Source organism: Abrus precatorius, unplaced genomic scaffold, assembly GCF_003935025.1.
Source record: "Abrus precatorius isolate BTA unplaced genomic scaffold, Abrus_2018 Scaffold7, whole genome shotgun sequence".
NCBI lineage: Eukaryota > Viridiplantae > Streptophyta > Magnoliopsida > Fabales > Fabaceae > Abrus > Abrus precatorius.
Genome location: NW_020874417.1, coordinates 30,809,079 through 30,835,469, shown reverse-complemented (window position 1 = coordinate 30,835,469; position 26,391 = coordinate 30,809,079). Strand labels below are relative to the sequence as shown.

The 26,391-nt window shown below is 30.4% G+C and overlaps 2 protein-coding genes across 2 annotated transcripts; both read right to left on the bottom strand.

Moving 5' to 3' along the window:
* Nucleotides 1–6,240: 6,240 nt before the first annotated feature.
* Nucleotides 6,241–8,335, bottom strand: LOC113871770 (isoliquiritigenin 2'-O-methyltransferase-like). The gene is made up of 4 exons (XM_027508874.1): nucleotides 7,923–8,335; nucleotides 6,841–7,157; nucleotides 6,634–6,698; nucleotides 6,241–6,534 (listed from the first exon to the last, which is right to left on the bottom strand). The coding sequence occupies exons 1-4, from the start codon at nucleotides 8,333–8,335 to the stop codon at nucleotides 6,241–6,243; spliced, it is 1,089 nt and encodes a 362-aa protein (XP_027364675.1).
* A 9,063-nt stretch (nucleotides 8,336–17,398) lies between these two features.
* LOC113871769 (isoliquiritigenin 2'-O-methyltransferase-like) lies at nucleotides 17,399–18,868 on the bottom strand. Its single transcript, XM_027508873.1, has 4 exons — nucleotides 18,435–18,868; nucleotides 17,991–18,304; nucleotides 17,800–17,864; nucleotides 17,399–17,692 (listed from the first exon to the last, which is right to left on the bottom strand). The coding sequence occupies exons 1-4, from the start codon at nucleotides 18,866–18,868 to the stop codon at nucleotides 17,399–17,401; spliced, it is 1,107 nt and encodes a 368-aa protein (XP_027364674.1).
* Nucleotides 18,869–26,391: the final 7,523 nt, after the last annotated feature.

Below are 26,391 nucleotides of genomic sequence, written 5' to 3'. Positions count from 1 at the left end.
ACTATTCAATTTGAAAACGATTGACACATTTGGAATAGATACTATTCATGGTTTCCAAAATTCATGATATATTTTTTTTTACGCTGATTGTTTATTCATACGAGGCTGAAGCTTTTATTCACTGTGCCATATATTCAAATTCTGTGATTGTTTATTCATACGCAAATCAACATTTGGGTTCGATATTCAGTTTACTTATACAAGTCAATTGGGTCTCTTGATTTTATGCCATTTTTCGCAAATTCAGTCGTCGTAGTTTGAGCAATTGAAATTTTATTTTATTTTTGTTTTAATTTGGTAAATGTTCATGTTCAAATTTTGGTTATTGATTGTAATTTTAATACAATATTCAACATTTTATTTGAGCTAATTGAATCAAGAAATCACCAAAGTGACCGTCTTTGTGTAGATAGTTCATACAAAATGTTAAATATTTGTGTGTATGTTAATCCATGCAATTGTTAATTGGCCTAAAGGAAAATTAACACTTGGCCTGTTTGTATACACACATGTGATGGTAAATATGTGATAATTATGAGATTTTGCATATGAATAATAAATCAATCCAAAGAGGGATTTATTATTTGACTTGTTTTATTATCAATGTTTGATCATTACAACAAGGATATCACTAGCAATTAATATTACTGTCCAAAGACTTGATATTGATGATGCACTAGGTATCTGGAGATGGGTTATGCCATTATTTGAACATATAGATTAATTTTTATTTCATTTTTGTGTGAGCATAATTGTATTATTTGTTTTATTCTCATTTCAGCTACTATTGCTTCAATATCTGCCAATCTGAATTCGGTTCCAGTTCTCAATGACACTAATTTTAAGGAATGGAAAAAGAACATTGAAATTGTTCTTGGCTGCATGGATCCAGACCTTGCATTAAGGATTGAGAAACCCTCTTCTCCTATGGATTCTAGTACCTCTCAACAGAGAATAGATTATGAGAAGTGGGATCGCTCAAATCGCATGAGTCTTATGATCATTAAGCGCGGCATTCCTGAGGTGTTTAGGGGTACTGTTTCTGAAAAAGTAACAAGTGCGAAAGAATTCCTTGCTGAAATTGAGAAGCGCTTTGCAAAAAGTGATAAGGCAGAAACAAGTACTCTTCTTCAGAACTTGATTTCCATGAAGTATCAAGGCAAAGGAAACATTAGGGAATACATTATGGGCATGTCCAATATTGCTTCAAAACTTAGAGCACTAAAGCTTGAACTGTCGGAAGACTTGCTCATTCATTTAGTGTTGATTTCTCTTCCCTCACAGTTCAATCAGTTTAAGATATCTTATAACTGTCAAAAGGATAAATGGTCTCTTAATGAGCTCATATTATACTGTGTGCAAGAAGAGGAAAGGCTGAAGCAAGAAAAGACAGAAGGTGCTCATTTTGTAAGCACCTCTAAAGACAAGGGCAAAAGAAAAAGAACTGAGGATCTCAAGAATGAAGCTGCTAAGGGTCCAGTACAAAAGAAACAAAATCAGGCTGATAACTGTTTCTTTTGTAATAAGTCTGGACATGTAAAGAAGAACTGTGGCAAATATCACGCTTGGCTTGCAAAGAAAGGTATGTTTCTTACTTTGATCTATTCTGAGGTCAATTGAACTTTAGTACCTAGAAACACTTGGTGGTTAGACTCTGGTGCAACTACTAACATCAGTGTTTCAATGCAGGGTTGCCTGAGCTACCGAAAGCCAATTGATGCTGAAAGATGGATCTATGTTGGAGATGGCAAATTGGTGGAGGTGGAAGCTATAGGGCATTTTAGATTATTATTATGTACTAGTTTTTATTTTGATTTGAAAGACACCTTTGTAGTGCCGTCATTTAGACGGAATTTAGTTTCAGTTTCTTATTTAGACAAGGTAGGTTATTTGTGTTCATTTGGAAACAATATGTTCAGTTTTTCTTTTAATTCAAATATTGTTGGAACTTGTTCACTTTTGTCTTATGATAATCTATATTTGCTTGATACTGTAGCTACCTATAGTGAATCCTTAAATACGGAATCACGTGGTACTAAGCGTAAAATTGGCAATATTAACTCAGGAGCATTATGGCACAGGCGCCTAGGTCACATCTCTAAAAATAGAGTTGAATGACTTGTGTCAAATGGGATCTTGGATTCCATTAACTTCACAAATTTTGACGTTTGTGTTGAATGCGTTAAAAGTAAACAGACTAAAACAAAGAAATTAGGTGTGTATAGAGCTACGAATGTCTTTGAGTTGATACATACGGACATTTGTGGGCCATTTCCTACACTTTCATGGAATGATCAACAATATTTTATATCATTCATAGACGATTACTCTAGATATGCATACCTGTTTCTTATACATGAAAGGGCACAATCTCTAGACGTGTTCAAAACATTTAAAGCTGAAGTTGAAAATCAACTTAACAAAAGAATCAAGAGTGTCAGATCTGACCGTGGTGGTGAATACTATGGCAGAAATGACAGTTCAGGTGAACAACGTTCAGGACCTTTTGTCAAGTACCTAGAGGAATGTGGAATCGTCCCACAATATACCATGTCGGGGTCACCTAGCATGAATGGTGTGGCTGAAAGATGAAACAGTACTCTTAAGGATATGGTAAGGAGTATGATTTATCATTCTAACTTACCAGAGTCACTCTAGGGAAAGGCACTAAAGACAGCAGCTTACATTCTAAATAGAGTGCCAACAAAGGCAGCTACAAAAACACCTTATGAGCTTTGGACTGGGCGAAAGCCTAGTTTGAAACATTTTCATATGTGGGGATGTCCAGCTGACGCAAGGCCTTATAAGCCAAATGAAAAGAAATTGGACTCCTGAACAGTGAGCAACTATTTTATTGGTTATTCTGAAAGATCAAAGGGCTATAAATTTTATGACCCAGTCAACTTTCGTCAAGCCATGCAAGGTTCTAACTCTGAAAAGTGGATTAAAGCAATAAAGGAGGAATATAAGTCCATGCAAGACAAGAAGGTTTGGGAACTTGTCCCATTACCAGAAGGTGTGAAACCCATTGGTTGCAAATGGATATTTTAAGACCAAAAGGGATTTCAAAGGTAATGTGGAGAGGTATAAGACTCGTCTTGTAGCCAAGGGCTATACCCAAAAGGAAGGGATTGACTTTAAAGAGACTTTCTCTCCAGTTTCATCAAAAGACTCTTTTAGGACAATCATGGCTCTTGTTACACACTATGATTTAGAGCTTCATCAAATGAATGTCAAGACGGCGTTTCTCAATGGTAACATTGATGAGACAATTTATATGGTGCAACCAGAAAACTTTGTGTCAGGAGATCCAAAGAATATGGTTTGCAAACTGACAAAATCCATTTACGGGCTAAAACAGGCATCTCGTCAATGGTATCACAAATTTCATCAAGTAATTCTATCATTTGGTTTCAAAATGAATCTTGTTGATGATTGTGTGTATCACTAATTCAGTGGGAGCAAGTACATTTTCCTGATCTTATATGTTGATGACATACTGCTTGCCACTAATGATATAGGCATATTGCACGAAACCAAGAGATTTCTGTCTAGAAATTTTGAAATGAAAGATCTTGGTGACGCCTCCTTTGTATTAGGAATTTAGATACACCGAGATCGATCTCGGGGTACTCTTGGATTATCACAAAGAAACTATATTGAAAAGTACTTCAAAGATTTGGCATGCAGGAATGTAAAGCAGGAGATACTCCAGTTGCTAAGGGAGACAAGTTCAGTCTCAAACAGTACCCAAAAGGAAATTTGGAAATTCAAGAAATGCAGAAGATTCCCTATGCATCAGCTATAGGGAGTTTGATGTATGCCCAAGTATGTACGCGTCTAGATATAACATACATAGTTGGGGTATTAGGCAGATATTTAAGCAATCTAGGAATGGATCATTGGAAAGCAGCCAAAAGGGTTATGAGGTATTTGAAGAGAACAAAGGATTATATGCTCACATATAAGAGGTCAAACCAGTTGGAGATCACTGGGTATTCTAACTCGGATTTTGCAGGATGCCAAGATAGTTTGAGATCCACTTCAGGTTAGATTTTCATATTGGCTGGTGGTGTGGTTTCTTGGCGCAGTATCAAGCAAACCCTTACTGCTTCATCCACTATAGCAGCAGAATTTGTAGCATGCTATGAGGCATCAAATCATGAAATATGGTTGAGAAATTTTGTCACAGGGCTGCAAATTATGGAAGGAATTGAAAGACCACTTAAGTTATATTGTGACAACAAATCAGCTATATTGTATTCTAACAATAGGAGCTTGACCAAGTCGAAGCACATTGACATCAAGTTCCTAGTTGTTAAGGAAAGAGTACAAAGTGGACAGATTTCCATAGAACACTTACGGACAAACTCCATGATAGCAGATCCTCTTACTAAGGGACTTCCACCCAAGGTCTTTCATGAGCATGTTGCTCACATGGGTGTTCTACAGTTTGAGGAATCTTTAATTTAGTGGGAGTTAGTCACTTTTATGTATTTTATGTTCTATGTTTGATTTTATGTATGCATACATTGACTTTTGGATATATTAATATATATGTTTTATCATTCAGTCATTACACTTTGTACATTAAGGTTATTGAATGATCTCATTGATGTAAAGTAGGACCAGTTGAAAATAGACGTGATTTTCATGTTACTCATTTCATGATGAGTCTATGTCATTTGATTCTGTCAGCATTAGTAATCATTGATGAGTTTAGTTGTGATTGATACAATGAAAACTATTTTGGTTCTATATGCGGATGTAATCAATGGACGAGATTTTTAGAATATGCTCAAGGCATGTAATAGCAAATTTTGAGCTCATAAAGTCTAAAACATTTATAAGGATTGTAAGGATATATATATTTGTGACTAGTGGGAGATTGTTAGCAATTTTTTGGGTCACACATATATATTATATAATTAAATGTGTTAGGGCCATTATTTTATTAGCCAAAATATTAAAGTGGTCTAATTAATATAAAATTTATAGCTAAGGGCACATATATTATGAAAAGCTAATTATGTAGATACCATTAATAATATTATAATTTAATGAGGAGCTAAATTATAATTATCAAATTTGGAGTAACTGATGGAAGTTACCAAAATAGTCCCTATTTATAGAGCCAAGTAACACACGTAAAAACATACGACTCTTTTCTCTTCATCCCCATTAGGAGAGAAATTCAAGAGGAACCTAAAGCTCTCTACATTTAGAAGATTATCAAACGAATCTTGAATCTCATCACCTTATTTGTTCTCAATGACAAATTCAGGTACGCTTCCGCATTTAGTTTTTATCATGATCTTGAGTATGGGATAGAAAGCATGTGATTAGGTTGATTGATTGATTCCTAACATACACATCCTTGCATAAAGAAGATATATTTACATAAATATTGAATTATGTTTCCTTTCTCTCCATTGTACTCTCACCATACTCTTACCACACTGTAAAGAAACATCTCGCATGTGTGTATTCTATTGAAGCACCATCTTTAGTAGACAAAATTTTTTGAGTAATCCTCACTCATTGTATCAAAATTATCACTCATTAAATGAGCATTAGGGTGTTTATTACGTGAACACACAACACCAACCGCGTGCGTCATAGCTGTAAAGGCATGTGTAAACTATCATCATAATTAGAATAGTGCATTCGCCTTGTGAGGTCGATAAACAAAACAATATCTCACAATTAGGATTACCAGAAAATGGATATTGATAATTATATTAGACAATATAAACATATACAAACGTGTAATCTATTTAAATCCTTATGCATGTTTAGGTAATGCTGTAGGGTTTAGGTTTTACCAACTGCTGCATGAAGAACTCGTGAGAGAGAAAAAAAATGGAAAGAACTAATTGAACTGCAAAATACAAGTACATGACTCTAAATCTTGCTGAACCAAAGACAGCTTTTACTCCACTAATCTTTAAAAACAGAATCGGACAGAGACTACAACTCAAGCATAAATGTCTGCAACCAACTTTTCTAAAACTAAAACTCGACTCAAACTGAATCAAACAGAACCGAAAACACAAACTTCGCAGCCTTGAGACTGACAAATGTGCTGTCAATCTTAAGGAACACAATGTTAAAAGGATAAAATTTCTTAACACTTGATACGACCAAATTTTCAAGATGTTAGCCTCATGAAGGTCTTACAAGCTCCAAAAAAAGCTATATATTATTCAACTGGTTTGCATTAAAGAATCGAAAGTAAATTTATTTGTGAAATTCAAAGACTCCCATGGTGAAGAATGCACGACAAGCAACGTGAAATCTTGAGAATCCAGAAAGCTTGCACAAAGCCTCGTATTCCTTCACAGTTCTTTCCTTCCCGCTGTTTGTTATATACATGAGATTATCGAGGACGGCAACAAGTTTTGAGGCATTTGACTCTGTTGCTTCTTCTGTTACGAACTCTATAATAATCACCCTTCCATCTTGTGGCAGGGCATTGTGACAGTTCCTCAAAAGGCTTATGCATTGTTCATCTGACCAATTATGCAATACAGACTACATATAATGCAATCGAAGAAGTTAGGATTGTTGACATAATTGTGGGATCAATCATTCTTAAAGATGAAATTGAAGTGTCACAAAGTGTTTTCTAACCTGAAGAATTATGGCATCACCCTGTGGTACATAAGTGAACATGTCTCCTCCAACATGTTGGATTCCTTAATTTATGCAATTTGGACAGTGTTTCAGTCGATGTTTTAGCAAAACAAAAACAGAAAAAATTGTACTTGCATGCATCATGCAGTTGGTGTACATATGACGATAGTAAAACAAAAGGGAATGGCATAAACACATATATACCTGGATAAGCTGGCGCTTGTTCAACAACTTGGGGCAAATCAAAATTGACACCCTTAATTGTAGGGTACTTGGAAATTATCATGCGAAGATTTTGTCCCGTACATCCTCCCACGTCAACTAGGGTTGGAACTCCTTCAAATCCTTTGTACACTTCAAGGATCCTATTCATGTTTATGGTGCAAATATTAGCCATGGATTTGTTGAAAATGCTTTTCATTGTTTCATCCTTTTTTCTATATTCGAACAAAGATATTCCATGAACCTTCTTGAATAAGTCGTCCTCCTCAGCGTTAAGAATTACCTCCTTATATTTTGGCCTAAAATCAAAGCACCACAGCAAGGTAAGTAAATTATTATTTTTTTATCATAAACAATATACATTTTATTAACATAAAAATGATTAAAAAATTTATCCTCCTTTATTTTTCACTCAAAATACTATTTTATAAATAAACTATTAAGATAGTTTTAATACGAGTGACATAAATACATTTTATTAATAAGTAACGTGTGCTTTAAAATTTGTAGCATTAAAAGAGATAAAGTATACAAGCAGCAATTTAACCAATAGTCATGCTTTTTAAGGCAATAGAAAGGTACTTACGCCATAGGATTTATTATATTTTAGTGGACTCACAAAAATTTTAGTTAACTATTTTTTTCTTGTACAGAGGAATGATTAAATTCAATAAATTTTAAATAAATAAATTTAGATATGCTATAGGACTATTTTTAATTTTTAATATATTATAATTATTTATTAAAAATATTTTATATTAAATAAAATTTTGAAAAACATAATTTAATATTTAATTAAAAAAAATAGATAACATAAAAATAAAAAAGTAGAATCTAAACTAAACTCTCATTTCATAGTAAATTTTTTTTTTTACTATGCTATGTTTAAAATTTTAAAATATCATGTTAATATCTCCCTTTTATTTCTATCAATTATTGTAGTCTCTAAATAAAAAAAATTACAAAATACTGACATATTTTATAACATGCTATGTAAATTGTGAAAGTGCATTATTCATTATATTTTATAAGAATTTTAATTAGCAATGAAGAGTAGACTATACCAAAGTTGTGACATTGCAGGATAGTTGAGAAAATTTGCAATGGCACTGGCGCAACCCCTTTCTTCATCACTGACGAAGTACTTTCCAACAGCTGAGATTCCAAAGAATCTCTCAATGCTACCATCTTGATTGGTGTGAGGAGAACAAGTGAGAAGAGAATAGCTTGCAAGGAGACGCAGCATGCGCTCAAGTCTATTAGGCAAACCTGGGTATTGGTTTGGCAACTTAGAAGCAATTTGGGATGCTGACACAGTTCCGCCATGGGGTGTTGCATTTGCTATTATGTCAAACAAATTCAACTCAATAGATGCATTGAGTACTGAAGGAAACACTTGACTTGTGCAGAGTAACATAGCATAAAGACATGCCTCATCCTCTCTTCCCTCGTTCGGACTTGCAGGATTCGAACTCATATTTGCTTTTTCCCTCTCTCTACTCTCTGTTTATTTTGTTGTTGTTCTCTTCAATGTCTTTCGCATTTTCGAGTAGTGCATATGCTTTTTTATAGCCAAACATGGATCTAAGATCTATACGACATTATGACCACAAACATTTTGTTAGTTCGGGAAGTTAAATACTTCAACCACAAACATCCGCCAACAACTTTTCATACCTACTCCCTTTATTTATTTATATATTTATTTATTTATTATGTGTAGTTTTAAATGATATTTTAAACACTTTTTAAGGCCTTGCACGACCGTGCTCATCTGCGGGAAGTCCATTTATAAAGAGTTTGTAGGTTTTTAAATCCTATAAATGGGAAGATCTCAGGTATCGTAAAGGGACCATTTTTACATCTTAGCTTTGACTCTAGAATACATCTGATCTCGTCTCTCTTACACGGGATCCTTGGCACATGCTTGACGACACTTAGAGCTTCAAGTGATCATACTTGAAGACCGAGAACACATTTCACACTCTAATTTGCTATTTCTTTTGGTTATGGTTTTGTTTATGATTATTTTAGTTCTTTTCTTTAGCATGAGTAACTAAGTCCATAGCTAGGGCTATAGAAACTATTGTTCATGAATTCATAAAATTTTGATATTTGAATTTAAATTTAATTTTCCTTTTGTGATTAGATTTTATCCTATTGCGCTTCTTTCTTAATCTTAATTAATTATATCGTCAGGCGACCATACCTCAGTTAATTAATAGATCTATAAGGTAAAACGAGACAAAGGATTAAGTGAACCAAAACAATCTTTCTCTTCTAATCGTTATTAAATTAGCAAGTTCATAAATTACTCAAGCTTTCTCAAATTGATGTTTTGCATGATTATTAGAGATATTAATTTAGATAAAAAAAATATTAATATTGCATGACCATTGTGTATTAATAGTATTTAGATAAATGATTGGTAATCACAAGGAAACCAGATTTAGAGTTAAATAGAAAAATAACATAAAGGATTGAATGAGAAAACCCATATGCCCTAGATTCCTTTCTGATAAGTTTAACCAAAACGTGCATTGTATTCTTTGCTCGTAGTTTTATAATTAATTTTATAAATTCTTATTTTTAATTAATCTCGTATATTTGAAGTTTAAACAATTGAATTAGAAAATTTTTAGTAATTGAAAATCAATCCTTGTGAGACGATATTTCGAGAACTTAATTTAAGAACCATTATTACTTCTCGATGGGTACACTTACCCTTCGAACAGAGCGATAGATGAAAATCAATCTTAGTTTCTCAAACTTGATTTTAATTACACTTTTAATTATTTTCTTAAATTATAGTTTTTACACATTTTCCATGAAACTCATTCGATTTCTTTTTAACCTTAATCTTAATGCTAGATAGTTTATTAATGAGAAATCAATATTTAAAAAATTATCTTAAAAGTATATTTTCAAGGAATTGAAATATATGATTTTAGTGTGTTAGCATCAATTTCAATAGAATCTATTGCTATACATGTCACTGAATCACAAGAATATAAAGATCTAACTTGATTTTAATCACACTTTCAATCATTTTTTAAATTATAGTTTTTACACATTTTTCAAGAAACTCATTAATCAACTTCTTTGTATATATATTCAATTAATCTTTACCTTAATAATTAACATAACAATATCCCAGTATTCACCAATTTGATTCACCTATCATGCGTAAAAATCACTTATATTATGTCTTTTCTCATCTTCTACCTGCAATAAGTGTCAATATGTCATTTTAGAAAAATAAATGTCAAATTTAACATATAAATTTAAAAGCATATAACTTTATCTATAATCAATCTCATATCTGATTCCAAATCTAAATGCAAGAAAAGAAGAGAATTGTGTTAAACTTTCCAAAAATAAAAGTTTATATTAAAATTTTTTAAAATTATTAAAAGATTTAAATTACTATTTAAAATATCTTAAAAATAATATTCTTTTAACACAATATTAATTTATAAATATTAATTTAAAATAATAAAATATTATTAAACTAAATAACATGAAAATGTTGAATTTATTTTCTTGTCAACATATGAATATAAATGAAAGATATAATATTTTATAAAAAACTTTTTTTTTAAAAAAATTATTACATGCCTCAATTTATTTAATAATTGAATTGTTAGAGTTATTGTATAATAAACATTATTGCACGAGGAGTATGGACTAACAAGACATGGGAAGTCTTATTGAAATTGTGATCTAAAGAAAAATGATTAAACTAGCATTTTAGTCCCTGAAGAATTTTAGGTCTAGCATTTTAGTCTTTGAGATATTTAAAATATCACATTAGTCCGCAACTTCTTTCTCTGTCATGCATTTTAGTCCCTGATGTTAGACCCCGTTAAAAAATGGTCACAGAAGACTGAGCTGATACGTTAAGTGCTACGTCAGAATTCCAGTTGGCAACAACGACATCGTTTTGGAAGATTGGGGTGACACAAAAAAAATCTTTTTTTTTTTCAAAAAGTCTCAACGTCCTCCTTGAGAGTCACCCTGCGAGACGTCCAGTAGTCTTTGACTTGGTCTTAGAATCGTAAGTTTCAGCCCGTTCCTAGCTTGCCTCGCTCTCAGGTTGGCCCTTCTACTTGACTAAGTAGTATTCTATTCATGTCGAAGCTGCAACTAAAGATGAGTGGCTGTTGTACGAACATTGAACTATTGGCTCTAGCAACCCAATGTATGTAGATGAAAGACGAGTTCAGAAGTACTGGATAGGTGCCTCCCCTTAGCTCCCTTTCTCTTTCCTTTTTTCCATTTTTGCTACTCCACCCTGTCCTCTCCCCTTCCTGCTACCCACTCACACTTCAACTTTATACCTACCCCATGCCTTCCCTTACCCCTTATTCAAAATCTTATATAACTATTTTCTTCTTTTTGGCTACCATGAAAAAAGAGGTTCAGGAACAACAAATAATAGACAAATATTGTAGGGTCATTGCAAGTTAATGAAACTCTTAAATCCAAAAAAATCCAAAAAATGAAGAAAGAAAGAGTGTGGGATATAGAGTGAGGGTGTGTGGTGGGGTTAGAAAGGAGGGAAGTGAAAAACAACATGAAGGAAGAGTGTGGGATTAGGCTGTGTAAGAATGTGGAATTGAAAGTGGGAGAAAGGGTAGAGTTGAGGAAGGGAAAGGGGAGAGGGAGGGGTTAGAGTGTGAAAAGGGAGGAAGTGGAGAACTAAGTGAGGAGAGTGTGAGATTAAGAGTGTAGAAGAATGTGGAGTTAAAGGTGAGGGGAAGGGGTAGGGGTGTGAGAAGGAGGAAAGTGGAGAACAGGGTGAGAAGAGTGTGAAATTGAGAATGTGAGAAAATATGAAGTTAAAGGTGGGAGAAAATTGAGGAAGGAGAAGGAAAGTGTTAGGGTGTGAGAAAGGGAGGAGTAGAGATCATAGTGAAAGAAAGTGTAGACTTAAAGGTGAGAGAAAAAGTGATGTTAAGAAAAGAAAAAGGGGAGAGAAAGAGAGAGTTAGGGTTAAGGTGCTTAAAAGACAAGTAAATGGATATGGAATAAAGGTGTGAAGAGAAAAGGAAGGGAAGAAGTTGAGGGTGTAAGTATGAGGTGAAGAAAGGAGAAAAGTGGAGGTGAGAGTAAGATTGAGATTAGAGTTGTGGGTGTAAAAAAAAAAAGGAGTGAAGATAAAAGGAAAGAAAAAGGTTAGGATGGAGTAGGTAAAAAAGAGAAGGGAAAAAAAGGACTAAGAGAAAAAAAAATACGAATAGAGAACGAGACTTATTAATAAATGTAAAAAATATAATTAAACATTTATTTAAAATAATAAAATATTATTAAACTAAACAACATGAAAATATTGAATTTATTTTCTTGTTAACGTATGAATATAAATGAAAGAAATAATATTTTATAAAAAACTTTTTTTTTCAAAAAATTATTACATGCCTCAATTTATTTAATAATTGGATTGTTGGAGTTATTGTATAATAAACATTATTGCATGAGGAGTATGGACTAACAAGACATGAGGAGTCTTATTAAAATTGTGATCTAAAGAAAAATGATTAAACTAATATTTTAGTTCCTAAGAGATTTTGAGTTTAGCATTTTAGTCTCTGAGACATTTAAAATATCACATTAATCCGCAACTTCTTTCTCCTTCATGCATTTTAGTCCCTGACGTTAGACTCCGTTAAAAATCGTCACAGAAGGCTGAGCTGTCACGTTAAGTGCTATGTCAGAATTCTAGTTGGCAACAACGACATCGTTTTGGAAGATTGGGGTGACACAAAAAAAATCTTTTTTTTTCAATAAGTCTCAACGTCCTCGTTGAGAGTCACTTTGCGAGACGTCCAGTAGTCTCTGACTTGGTCTTAGAATCGTAAGTTTCAACCCGTTCCTAACTTGCCTCGCTCTCAGGTTGGCCCTTCTACTTGACTAAGTAGTATTCTATTCGTGCCGAAACTGCAACCAAAGATGAGTGGCTATTGGACATTGAACTATTGGCTCTAGTGATCCAATGTATGTAGATGAAAGACGAGTTTGGAAGTACTGGATAGGTGCCTCCCCCATGAAATGTAGCTTATGCGGAACCTATTACTCCTCAACCACCAACTAGCAACTCTTGATAGAGAAGCTTTGTAAGGGCCATTTTAGGGCAAGCCCCACTCAATGCGGTTTTTGTCTTTTCTTGATGAAATTCAATCCTCTCTTATTGAATTTCTTCTTTGTGCTGATAGGGAAGCCCTTTCTTTGGCCTACATAAACCAAAAAACATCTTTTAGGTACATAGTAGCGTTAGCGTACTAAGAGCCCTCTGGTTGCATTGAAAAAAGATGAACTTTTTCTCCTTAACTATGATGGTTCAAAAGATGCCACATTTGCCTCAAGACCCACAGCTTACGCTCCGCGATTTGTTGCTTCCAAAGTTTTCGATTGGTTTTATTTCTACCCGAGTTTCAAGTCATTGTCTCAATTGGTGACCTAAGATAAGCCAACTTATAAGATCCTAATTGAATGAATTGATGTTGAGTAAAAGCCATTCACTTGAGAACAATTCTGCGATTGGAACTCGATTTGGGATTGGGATCTTAAGGCACTAAGAACCTACTATATAGTACATTCAAGAGTACCCTCAATTGCTGTTTTCGGCCGACAATGTCCACCTTTTAAGATAAGAACCAGATATTGAGGTTGTTTATTTTCCATGGTACTCCGATCCAGGCCTTCATCCCTTATATCTTCCTCCTGGTGAAATCTGATAACGAAGTAACCATGGCTCAAGTCCACGAGTGCCACAATATTCCCTTTTGCTTGCTACAAGCTCCTTAGCCAACATAGGCTAAAGGAATTTTAATGACAACAACACCGTTTTGCAATTATTTGTGCACGCCAGCTTCCAAAACGACGTCGTTGCTGCCAATTAGGATTCTGACGTAGCACTTAACGTGACAGCTCAACCTTCTGTGACAGTTTCTTAACAGGGTCTGACATTAAAGACTAAAATACATGACAGAGAAAGAAATTGTAGACTAACGTTAAATACCTCAAGTACTAAAATATTAGACTCAAACACTTTCGAGACTAAAATGCTAATTTAGTAAAAAAAAAAAATTAGACGCAAGATCAATACTTGAATGTATGGTCAATATTTATCATAAAAAAAAATTGATTGATTTTTTAAGAATTAAATCTTTAAAAAATTATACTTATTACAAAATATTTAATATTTATAAAAATTAAAAGTATAAATAAATTATTTTTATATTTATATTTTAAAAAATAAATATCAACTTACAATTTTTACTTAAACAATAGAATATCTGTGTTCCATGCCCATAATCCAAAAATCTTACTATATTTCGCGTGATACGCGTGGAGACATCGTAATTGCTGCTGCTGACAATATCGGCCACCATTAGGTCCAGCTGACCCACCCACTGCAGCATATGGTCCCATACGTGTCTGTGTATTTTAATTTTATGTGAATTATAGTACCATGTCACGGGTTCACTAAAAAAACTTACCAAAAAATTTAAATGTTGTGCAGTAAAAAATAAATATAATTTTTTATACATAAAAAAGTCAATCAAAAAATTATATGTAAATAATTTGATCACATGTAAATCATAACAAATCTGAATTTTTTACAGCAGTAAAATATCTGTCCAAAAATCGAAGTTGCTCAACATAAATCATTATAGGCTATTTTTTAATGGAAGAGTAGCAAATAATCCAAATTCATATCACGACAGCTACCGGATAAGGTGTACGTAGCACATGGGGGACTGATTTATTTTGACCACATTAAATTCTGACAATAACTTTTTACAATACTAATATTCGAAATTTTACTTTTAGTGTTAAATCAAAGTAGAAGTGAAAGATATGAGAAAAGAAAGAGAAAAACAAAAGAAATAAAAAAGATAAAAAGGACGAGAGTATCTATTTTATTATTTTTTTTCTTTTTACTTCTCTAAATTATTAATTTTTTTTTACAAGAAACATTTCTCTTAGAAAAACACTGTAAACAGAAATATTATAACAACTTAACTATTATAACACAAACAATTTTTAATTAAATTTAAGGATACGGATTTTATGCCATGTATGCAGTTCTGAGTCCTCCCGTGAAAATTTATAAAATAATATATTATCTTTTGATAAAGAAATTACTACTTTTAGATGTTTAATTCAATTTTAAAAATTAAAAGTTAATAAAATTCTTTAATTTAACGGCTCAAACAGTTAAATTTAACAAATATGAATATTCAGGTGGATCCATTATATCAAACCCAACTTGTTGCCTCTATTTAAAAGACCCCAACTATAAGATACACTATGGTAAAATTATTAACATGCCACTATAAGAACACAAAAGAACCTCCACCCTTCTCCTCTAGTTATTAAATCTCACCTCTCATTCAGCAAGGAACTTTTGCTATGTATATGAATCTACACGCTAAACTTTCTCATAAACTTAATGTGACTGTTGACCACCACATAATTTTCAATTTACTTGCTTGGATACAATCAAATTAAGAACGAAGAGAGCAAATACGTGACTAGGGAAACTTGGAGCAGTTCCAATTGTGGTTCTTGGAGCTGGTGAAGAAAATAATGAAAGTAAGCAACATAGAAGAGTTAGGAACTTTACCCAAGAAACTTGAGAAGGATAAAGAAAGAGTGTTGTTACGAAGATGGAACATGATGTGCTTTCTTGTTTTTTCCTTCTTTTTCTCCCTAAACAGGATTTCATGATTCTTCTCTTTTTACGAACCTCTTATGAATCTTGGGTTCTCCAGTGACGAAGATCCCTAAATGTTGGTTTATGATATATACTGAATAATTCGTGAGGGAAGCAAAACGTGCATCAATATGTATGTGACTTGGTGCGTGTGGACCTGGGAATGCGAAAGTGACACTACTTTGTGTACTAGTTCTGCTACTTCGCCCCTCCCTGTGCCTGCAAGGGTGAAAGTAAAAAAATTAATGTTAATACTTTTATATTTATTTTTTTATCATTTTTTATTTATCGAATATCCAAAATGTGAGTGTGAGAACGGATATTGTAAGTGCAGTGCTATCCCAATCCTCCTTCTGCTGAGTGGGTTGGTTAATGTGTACAAGTGTGCTTAGTGGGAAGTGATCGAATAATAGAAAAATATTATTTTAACATCTAATTTTATATGTATTGATTAAAAAACATTATATAAATGTCTGACATAAATATATTTTAAATGCACATAAAAAAAATAGATGTTAAAATAGTATTACTGAGAATAATAATATGAAGTGATAAAAATGGATGGAGGACCACTAGAAATAGATAAAAAGCTATTTTCCTTTTAAAAATGTCAATTATATTAAAATTGTAAAAAAAATATAATAATTTTTAAAATTTAATATTTTTATTGTTTAAATTCAGTATAAAAAATTAATGTTAACAATTTTTTATTCTTGTGTATGTAAAGAGAGAGAGAGAGAGAGAGAGAGAGAGAGAGAGAGAGAATTTATTGACGGGGGCGTTTGATATTCAGTTTGAATTGCTTTTGCAGTAAAAAGCAACAAATCCAATTATTCAATAAACATATGGTTAGATTTGTAGAGTCATAAAAAATTAAATTAAATTCATTTTTTGATGTTTAGATTAAATTATTTATTTTAGTTTCTATTTTGATTTTATTTTTTATTATATAGTATTGCTTTTGTTTACAAATAATTAAAATTTAATTGATTAGAGCATAAACTGAGTAATGTTTCAATATGTAATTTTTATAGTGATTATTATTTTTTATTTATATAACACTAATTAGATAAAAGACTAAACATTAAATAAATATAAATATAAATATAAATATTTAATCAATTTTATTATAAATTATAACTCTAAATTATAAATCACAAGTAAAAAACTCAAATTTTATAAATATAAATATTTTAAACAAAATATATTCTAACATTTTGTTTATGTAATGATAAAATATAAAAGATGGTGTAAATTTAATATATTTATGATTCAATTTAGTTTTGTTTAGTTTTAAATATAATAATTGAAAATTAAACTAAACTGTATAATTAAGAAAATGTAATTCTTTTTTTTATTTAGTTTTCAGTTTATTTAGATAAATTTAGCAGTTTGAAACAATTTGAAAAGGTTCCTGAACACCCCCTAATAGTTTTCAATATGTAATTTTCTCATTAATATTATTAGTTAAATTAATGAGAAACATAACTAATAATTATGCTCACAGGGACAAAAAAGAAGAAGAAGAAAAAGCAGATGTATATCTATGAGAAGTTTTAGTGAAGAAAAGAGAAGAAAACACCAGATTTGTAAGAACTTTTTTTTTTTTCATAAATACTAGCTTAGCGGAAATTCAACTTTATTCTTATTAATTTGGCTGTAAAATTAAACTTTGTACTTAAGTTGCTGATATAATTTTACTTGATACGACCAACTTTTCAAGAAGCTTTTAGCCCCGTGAAAGTTTTCCACAAACTCGAATCCATAAAAAGCAATATAACTTTTAACTAGTTTTGCATTGTATGATCGAAAGTAAATTTATTTGTAAAATTCGATGATTCCCAAGGCAGAGAATGCACGACAGGCAACTTGGAATCTTGAAAATCCAGAGAGCTTGCACAAAGACTCGTACCCCTTTTCAGTTCTCTCCATTCCACCATTTGTTATATACATGACGTGGTCAAGGGTGGAAACAAACTTTGCTGCATTCGACTCTGATGCTTCTGGTGTTATGAACTCCATCACAATCACCTTTCCATCTTGTGGCAGTGCATTGTGACAGTTCCTCAAAATGCTTACGCATTCTTCATCTGACCAATTGTGCAATACAGACTACATATAATGTAATTGGAGAAATTAGTAATCTTTTTGTTCACAAAATTGTCGGACCAATCATTCTCAAATTTGGAATTCAAGTGTGTCAAAAAATGTTTTCTAACCTTCATGACTATGGCATCACCCTGTGGCACGTAATTGAACATATCTCCTCCAACATGTTGTATCCCTTAATTTATGCAATTTTGGACAGTGTTACAGTCAATGCTTTAGTAAAAAAATGTACTTGCATGCATCACCAAACCAATGTAAAAGTGACGACAGAAATAAAAAACTAGGGAATGACAATATATACCTGTATAAGCTGGTGCTTTTTCAACAACTTGGGGCAGATCAAAATTGATACCCTTAATCGTAGGGTACTTGGAGATTATCATCTGTAGATTTTGGCCTGTACCCCCTCCCACATCAACCAGGGTTGAAACTCCTTCAAATCCCTTATACACTTCGAGGACCCTATTCATCTCTATGATGCTGATATTAGCCATTGATTTGTTGAAAATGTAATTCAATTTTGGATCCTTTTCAGTGCATTGGTACAAGGACATTCCATGAACCTTCTTGACTAGGTCCTTCTCAGTAGCAATAATTACATCCTTCAAATTGGGCCTGAAATGAAAGCAGCAAGCCAAGGTAAAATATAAACACTCGCTCAAACTAACCAACTTTGGTGATCTTACTAATAATAGTAATGTGTGTGTGTTGCTAATGATACTGTAAAGCAAGGAAAAGTAGGTACCAAACTTGGGACAGTGTGGGATAGTTGAGAAATGATGTGACTGTAGCCGCACATCCCTTACTTTCATCATTGACGAAGTACTTTCCAACAGGTGAGAGTCCATAAGATCTCTGAATGCTACCATCTTCATCGGTGTGAGTGAAAGAAGTGAGAAGAGAATAGCTTGCAAGTAAACGCAGCATGCGTTCAATCCTATTAGGCAAGTCTGTGTGTTGGTTTGGCAACATAGAAGCAATTTGTGATGCTGACATGGTTTCACCATTTGGGGTTCCCTTTGCTATTATGTCAAACAGTTTCAGCTCAACAGCAGCATTCAGTGCCGAAGGTAACACTTGAATAATGCAGAGTAACAAAGCATGAAGGCATGCCTCATCCTCTCCCTCTTCATTGGGAGACATTTTCACTGCAACATCACTTGTAGAGTAGGAACCCATATTTGCTTCTTCTCTCTCTTTAACTTGTTCTTTGCAGATGTGTTGCCTCTCTACTGCATTTGCTTTTTATAGCCAAATTTGGCTCTCAGTTGCACAAGACATTCACTGATTGATGTTAATTACAAAACTATAAAATATGAACTCGAGTAATCAGATATATTTCACGCGATATGCATGCCAGGATGCCAAAAGCTGACTCCGCATTGAACTTAATTAAATAAAGCGTAGATGAACTTGTGTAGCAAATGTTTCTCTATACTTTAATAATTATATCACTTTAATATAGTCTTCTGTTGAATATAACTGGTTATAAACATGCACGTGTAGCTGTATTACATTTAAATAATATGTTTGCTTGGAACTATCTGTATATCACTTTAATTTGCACTCATAACATGCAAATTATTTTGGTGTCGCTGGATTACAAATAAAGAATAATATCTTTGATGAGAAATTTCTGGACATTCTCATTTGTTCTGCGAATGTGGAATATTAGGAATCCGCCGCTTTTCACCGGTTCATGCATATATATGAAGCTTTCTCTATTTATAAATCAATCTATCATTAAATATAATAAAACTGAATGAGTTTGTTATTGTTAAATCCACGTCTCTAAGTTTAGTATTTTTTAAAACAAAATAATATGATTAAAACTTAATCTAAAGAAAAAAAATTCTCTTACGCAGTATTCAAGTAATATTATTTGAATTTTGTTAGGATTTTGAATGGGAATGAAAGTAATTGTAATCCGTCCATATTTTAGAGTGTTTTTATGATTTATTTTAATATGATTATCCTTTATTTGATAAAAATTTTACACTAACTTATTTATTATCGGCTATAATTAAGCATAAAGAGATTACCAATGTTATATTAATATTTTTTTTGTCACGGTTGAATGAAATTTTATAAAATTTAAGACTATATTCAATAGAAAGGGCAACTACGCTCCACAGCCTGTTTGGGAGTACTTCATGAACATGCATGACTCTGTTGAAGGTTATGCATGGTCAATATTATGAATATACAATTAATTTCAAAATTAAAATTTTAATCTAGATTAAAAATTTTGAAATTAACCCCAAATCATTATTATTTTTTAGATTCTACACTCTAATTAAAGAGTTCTACACTTGAAAAAGCAATTTTGATTTGGAAATTTTTGCCTAGTCAACTTTTGACAACTTGTAGAGCTGTTTTTTTAGAGTGAAGATATAGAATATCTTTTTGAAGTTTGAGTAAGTGATTGAGAGCGCTTTTTGGGGACAAGAACTCTTCTCATTTTTTTTTGTCGTAAGATTCCTCTAGTATACTCTCATTGTTTATTTTATTATAAGTAGTTAAATCTATAATTAGGATTACGGTGGATCCTTTGCACACTTTATATGATTTTTATGTCTAATGACAATTGTTATTTTTCTTTTTGATTGGTTTGCTCTAGCGAGATTATATTTATATGTTGAAACTTGATAACTCTTAACGTCTCATAATTAATTACATTGTAAATGATCGTACTAAATATAGCTAATGAAACTATATGGCAAAACAAGACAAAGAATAGAGTAGATCAAACTTTTTAACCAACAAAAATTTCTCTTTAGTTTGAGTAATAATTCATTAAATCATGCAATTTAACAAAAGAGAAAAAAAGAAAAGAAACAACAAAGAGTGGGAGAGACAAGAGAAATCTAGTAACATCACTTGTAGAGTAGGAACCCATATTTGCTTCTTCTCTCTCTTTAACTTGTTGTTCTTTGCAGATGTGTTGCCTCTGTACTTCATTTGCTTTTTATAGCCAAATTTGGCTCTCAGTTTAATTACAAAACTATAAAATATGAACTCGAGTAATCAGATACATTTCACGCGATATGCATGCCAGGCTGCCAAAAGCTGACTCCGCATTGAACTTAATTAAATAAAGCGTAGCTGAACTTGTGTAGCAAATGTTTCTCTATACTTTAATAAAATATATCACTTTAATGCAGTCTTCTGTTGAATATAACTGGTTATAAACATGCACGTGTAGCTGTATTACATTTAAATAATATGTTTGGTTGGAACTTTCTGTATATCACTCTAATTTGCACTCATAACATGCAAATTATTTTGGTGTCACTGGATTACAAATAAATAATATGTTTGATTAGAACTTTTTTTGGACATATTTTCATATGTTCTGCGTATGTGGAATATAACCGGTTATAAATATGCACCTCTAAAATCACCTTTTTCTTTTTGGTATATATATATATATATGTTTGATTGGTACATATTCTGACAAGTTTTGTTATTGTTCCATCCATGTTTCTGATTTTTCTTCTAGTATAACAGATTTATGTGCTATGGGCATTCATATTTTACTTTACTTATAAACATGTTTCAATATTTTTTTTTAACAAAAATATTTTAAAACCTCGTTATATAAAAATTTAGGTTTAAATAATGGTTTAACTTCTGTACTTGATTCGAATTTGTAAGCTAGTCCTTATATGTAAAAAAAATTATAAATTATTTCTCAAATGTATATTTATTTTTAATTTAGTATTAGTCGTTAAGTTTAGAGTAAACAACGTTAAATAAATAAGGGACAAAATTGAGAATAAATATAAAAGAAGGATTAATTTATAAATGTTTTATATATATATAGACTAATTTACAAAATTTTACATACAGGGACTGACTTATAAAATCTGAATTAAAAGTATTTTTACAAATTTATAATACATCTTCAATTTGTATTTTGATTTTGTGATTCATTCACACACTCTCTTTTACCTTTACCTTTCATTCTACTATCTTCATTTTCCTTCTTCCTCTAAGTAAATTTTAATGGAGGACACAATCTCTTTTTCTCTTAGCTTCTTATCCATAAAACTCAATCAACTCTTAATAATAATCTTCGTTAAATTATCTTCTCTTCTCTACTACTTTATCATCTTCACCCACACACATGTACCCCAAACCTCAATCCCTCGTCAAAACATTTTTCGTCCTTCAATGCACCCTAATCAGTGTTGCTAGTAACAAAATTACTAGCAAATTTATTTACGTCTTTATCCACTTCTTTAACATCGATATAAATTAAAGTGTATCGCAAATTTATAAAAAATATTTTTAACTTAGATTTATAAGTTAGTCTTTATATGTAAAATTTTGTTAATTTTTACATGTAAAAAATTTATAAATCAATCCTTATATTATATTTATTTTTAATTTAATATTTTATTTATTTAACGTCATTTTCTCTAAACTTACCGATACAGACTAAATTAAAAATAAATATATGTATAAAGACGAATTTATAAATTTTTAATATGTAATAACTAACTTATAAGTATGCACCAAAACATTATTTAAACTAAAAATTTATTTGACATTAAAAGAAAAAAAAAATCCTCCCTCCTTCCGCACAATTTTCCCTCCATTCGATTAGCGGTGGCAAAATGATTACCCAACGAGCTTTTTACTTTGTTGGGTAATGTTTAAAATTCTTGATTGTTGTTTAGACTGCAACTTAAAATCTTGCTCTCGGCTCAAACTCATCTTTATATTCAACTTAAAATCTTCGAATTGGTTTGCCTTAAACACAATGATCAATAGAATAAAAAGTGTGCAAAATTAATTTAAACTTAAAATTTAAAAACTAAGTCTTATATTTTATTACGTTTAAAACTACCACTCAATTTCTACTTCAACTCAACTCATAATTTTTCTGTTCATCCACGATCAAAGGTAGGATTGTAATCAAACACTAGAGCCACCATAGTCAAATTCACCGCAGACAAAATATTCACAAATATGCTCACAGTTGCTGCCAGCAACTAATTAATCGTGTAATTAATAATAAGATAGATATTATTATAATTTCTATTATTCTAATTAAATATTTAATAAAAAAATATAAATAGTTGCACATATTTTCATGAATTGAATTTTATAAAATTTAAATTAATGAGCATGAACACAATACAATATTAAAAATGTTAAAATGCAAGAATTAAAAATTAAGATTAGACTTCATTATCCATTCTCTTCCTTATTCTAATGACTTAATATAGATAAATCCTTCCTATAGAAGCAGATGTATACATATTTTTCTTTTACAGTGATTCTTCTTATACAAGTTTTTAAAAGTATTTCTTAAATAACTATTTATCGGTTCTTCAATAAATTCTCTAGAATTAAAAAAAATATCAAAGAGCAATCAATATATTGAGATTTATTTCTATTATCATAATATATTAAATAAATTTTACTTAATTTAAAATTAAGGATTACTTTTCAACTAATTCTTGAATTCTAAATCAAGATATTATCAATTAAATAGAATCAAGCATTAGAAATATAATAAAAATCACCAATATCTATAGAAATAAAAAATTATATATAAATTGTTAAAATATATCCAAGTTAAAAATTACATCTAATTTTAAAAGAAGTTTAGTTATTCATTATAGTTATTATAACAAAAAAAAAAAGATATAAAGATTAATTTATCTATACTTCTCCACAAAATGTCCTAGATTTCTCTTGTCTCTCCCACTCTTTGTTGTTTCTTTTCTTTTTTTCTCTTTTGTTAAATTGCATGATTTAATGAATTATTACTCAAACTAAAGAGAAATTTTTGTTTAAGTTAAAAAATAATTTTTGCTTAAGCAAAAAATTCTTCGCTTTTTATCCCTTCTTTTTTACCTTTCTATTTTATCTAAGTTCCTATAAAATAAGAAAATCAACCAAAAAAAATTGAATTTTTTTTTATCTTTATCTTTTAGTCAAAATAATTATTAAAATTTAAATATTTCTAATTTAGAAGCGATTGAGATTAAATTTTCAATTTATTAAAAACTTTAAGTGTCATAATTCATATTAAAATTCACTGTAAATTGGCACTTATCATACCACAGTCAATGTGTCGTCTGATATAATTTCAAGTTTAGATTTCTATCCACTTAACTCACATCCAAGATGGAACCCAATAGTGATAAGTCCAGTCATGCTATCACATTTTGACACATCTAACAAATGATAACTTTATTTATACATCATGCATTGTCGTAACAAGGATACTAACATGTGTATAAAGCCACAAAACTATTAATAAATTATTAATGTGCCATATGTAATAGAGAAATTCTCATAATTCAAGTAAGCATTCTATCATATTCTACGGTGATCCTGACCAAATTTTCTCTAATACGAGGATTGGGGTGCCTTTTTTGTAGAAACATATATCACTGTGGCCATACACGACCAAGAACTGTCTTCAAGTAAAGTTCACATCCCAACGATCCAATAAGCGTATTCATGTTTTAATATTATCTATTTAAAGTTTTAGTTTTAATTTTATATATAATATGAAACAAGAAAAGTTGCATCTTAATATTTGTAGAGATGGTAACAGCTTTTACTATTTAAAATTAATATTTGTAAATAAGTTCTTGAACATATTTTAAATATAAATTATATTTTTATATATAATTTTTAAATATAAATTTGTATATATAATTTATAAATATAAATTTTTAAATAATAATTTTTTATGATTTTATTTTCAAATAGTAATACATTAAAGACTTGATTTGTATTTTATTATGTTGAGTAACTTTTTTTTATCTTTTTTATTTAATATCAAATTTATTTTCTTAATAATTTTTTATTTAATATAAAAATTATTTATTATTAATAATTATGATATCTATTTTTTTAAATTAAATTTTAAAATAATCATACAATATATTTTTAATTGTTTATTTAAAAAATATTTTAATCAACCTTTATATTATAAATGAAAATCTATTACTTAAGAAATAAAGCTTCAAGTTACTCTCTTTCATAATTTGTCACGTATAAATTTTATAATTGATATTAAATAAAGTTTATATGTGAATTACTGGCCTCTTTATTGCAATGACTTTACTTTTTTTTTATATATCTTTTAATCCAATTCTAAATATTAGAAATTAAAATTTTTACTTAACTTACCCTTATTACCTTATATAAATTTTAAAACTTTTTGTAATTAAATATTTTTACATTTATAAAAATTATATTTTTTATTTTTTTAAATTTTTTTAAATTATCTCTTAAATTTATAATTATTAATATTTATTAATTATGGATATTTAATTTAAAAGTGCATTGACAATAGATGATAAAATATTATTTAAAATTAACTAATTAGATTAATTTTTTATGATTTTAAAATATAATATTTGTAATTATAAAATTAACTTAAATATTTTTAAAAATTATTATTTAAATTTTATTATATATAATTATTTACAAAATATAAAATTTTATTCTTTAATTATCAAATTATATGTTTATTTATTCTAAAATAAAATAGATGTGAACTGCAACTAACACTAAACTAATTAATTAATACAAAAACATCACCAGCTCTAATGAAATACCTTACCAGTCATAGTTACTCCCAAGTAAACGTCTGAAATAAAGAACCTGGCATGGTGTAAAGGAAGAAAGAGCTCACGAATTTGCTTTCTTTAATGCGTCGAATCCTATGTACAGAGCAGTAAACCATTGTACCTCTTTTTGTTGCGACCTCTTTTGGTCCTTTCATTACTCCATTGTCATAGTAATGAACAGAAAGAAAAGAGTAGGACACAGGCTTTATCCCACGTTTGACTCAAGATTACATTCAGCACTTCACACACTCAAATTCTAAAAAGACAAATGCAGGATTAATTTTTTAAAGTACTTTTTATGTTATTCTTTAAATTAAACTACATTTTTATTTGAATGAAAAATATATTTTGTATTGTTATAAATTAGCATAATAAAACTCTAATTTTAATTAAATAACAATATTTAAAACGCTTAAAGAATTTAATCTAAATTTTGTCCGTTTTAAAAGGACAAATTAAAGAGTATCTGTTGTGGCTTCGGGTTACAACTTACCACACTCCAATTCCTTCAATCTTTTTTCTTACTTTTTGTACAAAATTATCGTTTATGAAACCATTTTTTAAAAATTTTGACTCATTCATCCACCTTTTTTAAATAACCTTTTCTGTATATGCATGCAATTAAATTGGAGAAATCAATCTTTTTCCATTCTTAGATAACATGATTGAGATTTAAAACAAACTATTTAAAGGCATTTATTGTTAATGCACAACTCTGGGATGCTATTGGCAAGAATCGATTCAATTATGGAGGTTGAAGTTTTCAAATTTGGAGAAGAGCCCATTCCAACCAATAAGTTGAATAAACTTTTCGGAAGACTTTGTCAAAAGCAATTTCTACACATAAATAACTACTTCATTTTATCACAAACCACTTAGGAACCAATTTTTTCCACATAAAAACAAATAATACACAAATAAACACAAGCAATTGCTTCATGGAACTCTTAACAATGAATGAAGAAGGATTCTTTGTAATTTATAGTTACTTTTATATACATTGCATTGGAAGAGACATAATTAACACAATAAACTTCTAATTAACCACACTATTTTCTTCTTAGGAAACGAAAAGAAAGAAAGAAGCCTCACCCAAAA

Excerpts from the sequence above, each read along its gene's own strand:
- LOC113871769 (XM_027508873.1), bottom strand. The coding sequence starts at position 18,868 with ATGGGTTCCTACTCTACAAGTGATGTTGCAGTGAAAATGTCTCCCAAT. Across the intron at positions 18,305-18,434 it reads CCCACACTGTCCCAAGTTTG|GCCCAATTTGAAGGATGTAA; the intron begins GTACCTACTTTT and ends CTTTCATTTCAG. Across the intron at positions 17,693-17,799 it reads GTGATGCCATAGTCATGAAG|TCTGTATTGCACAATTGGTC; the intron begins GTTAGAAAACAT and ends CATTATATGTAG.
- LOC113871770 (XM_027508874.1), bottom strand. The coding sequence starts at position 8,335 with ATGAGTTCGAATCCTGCAAGTCCGAACGAGGGAAGAGAGGATGAGGCA. Across the intron at positions 7,158-7,922 it reads CCTGCAATGTCACAACTTTG|GCCAAAATATAAGGAGGTAA; the intron begins GTATAGTCTACT and ends CTTTGATTTTAG. Across the intron at positions 6,535-6,633 it reads GTGATGCCATAATTCTTCAG|TCTGTATTGCATAATTGGTC; the intron begins GTTAGAAAACAC and ends CATTATATGTAG.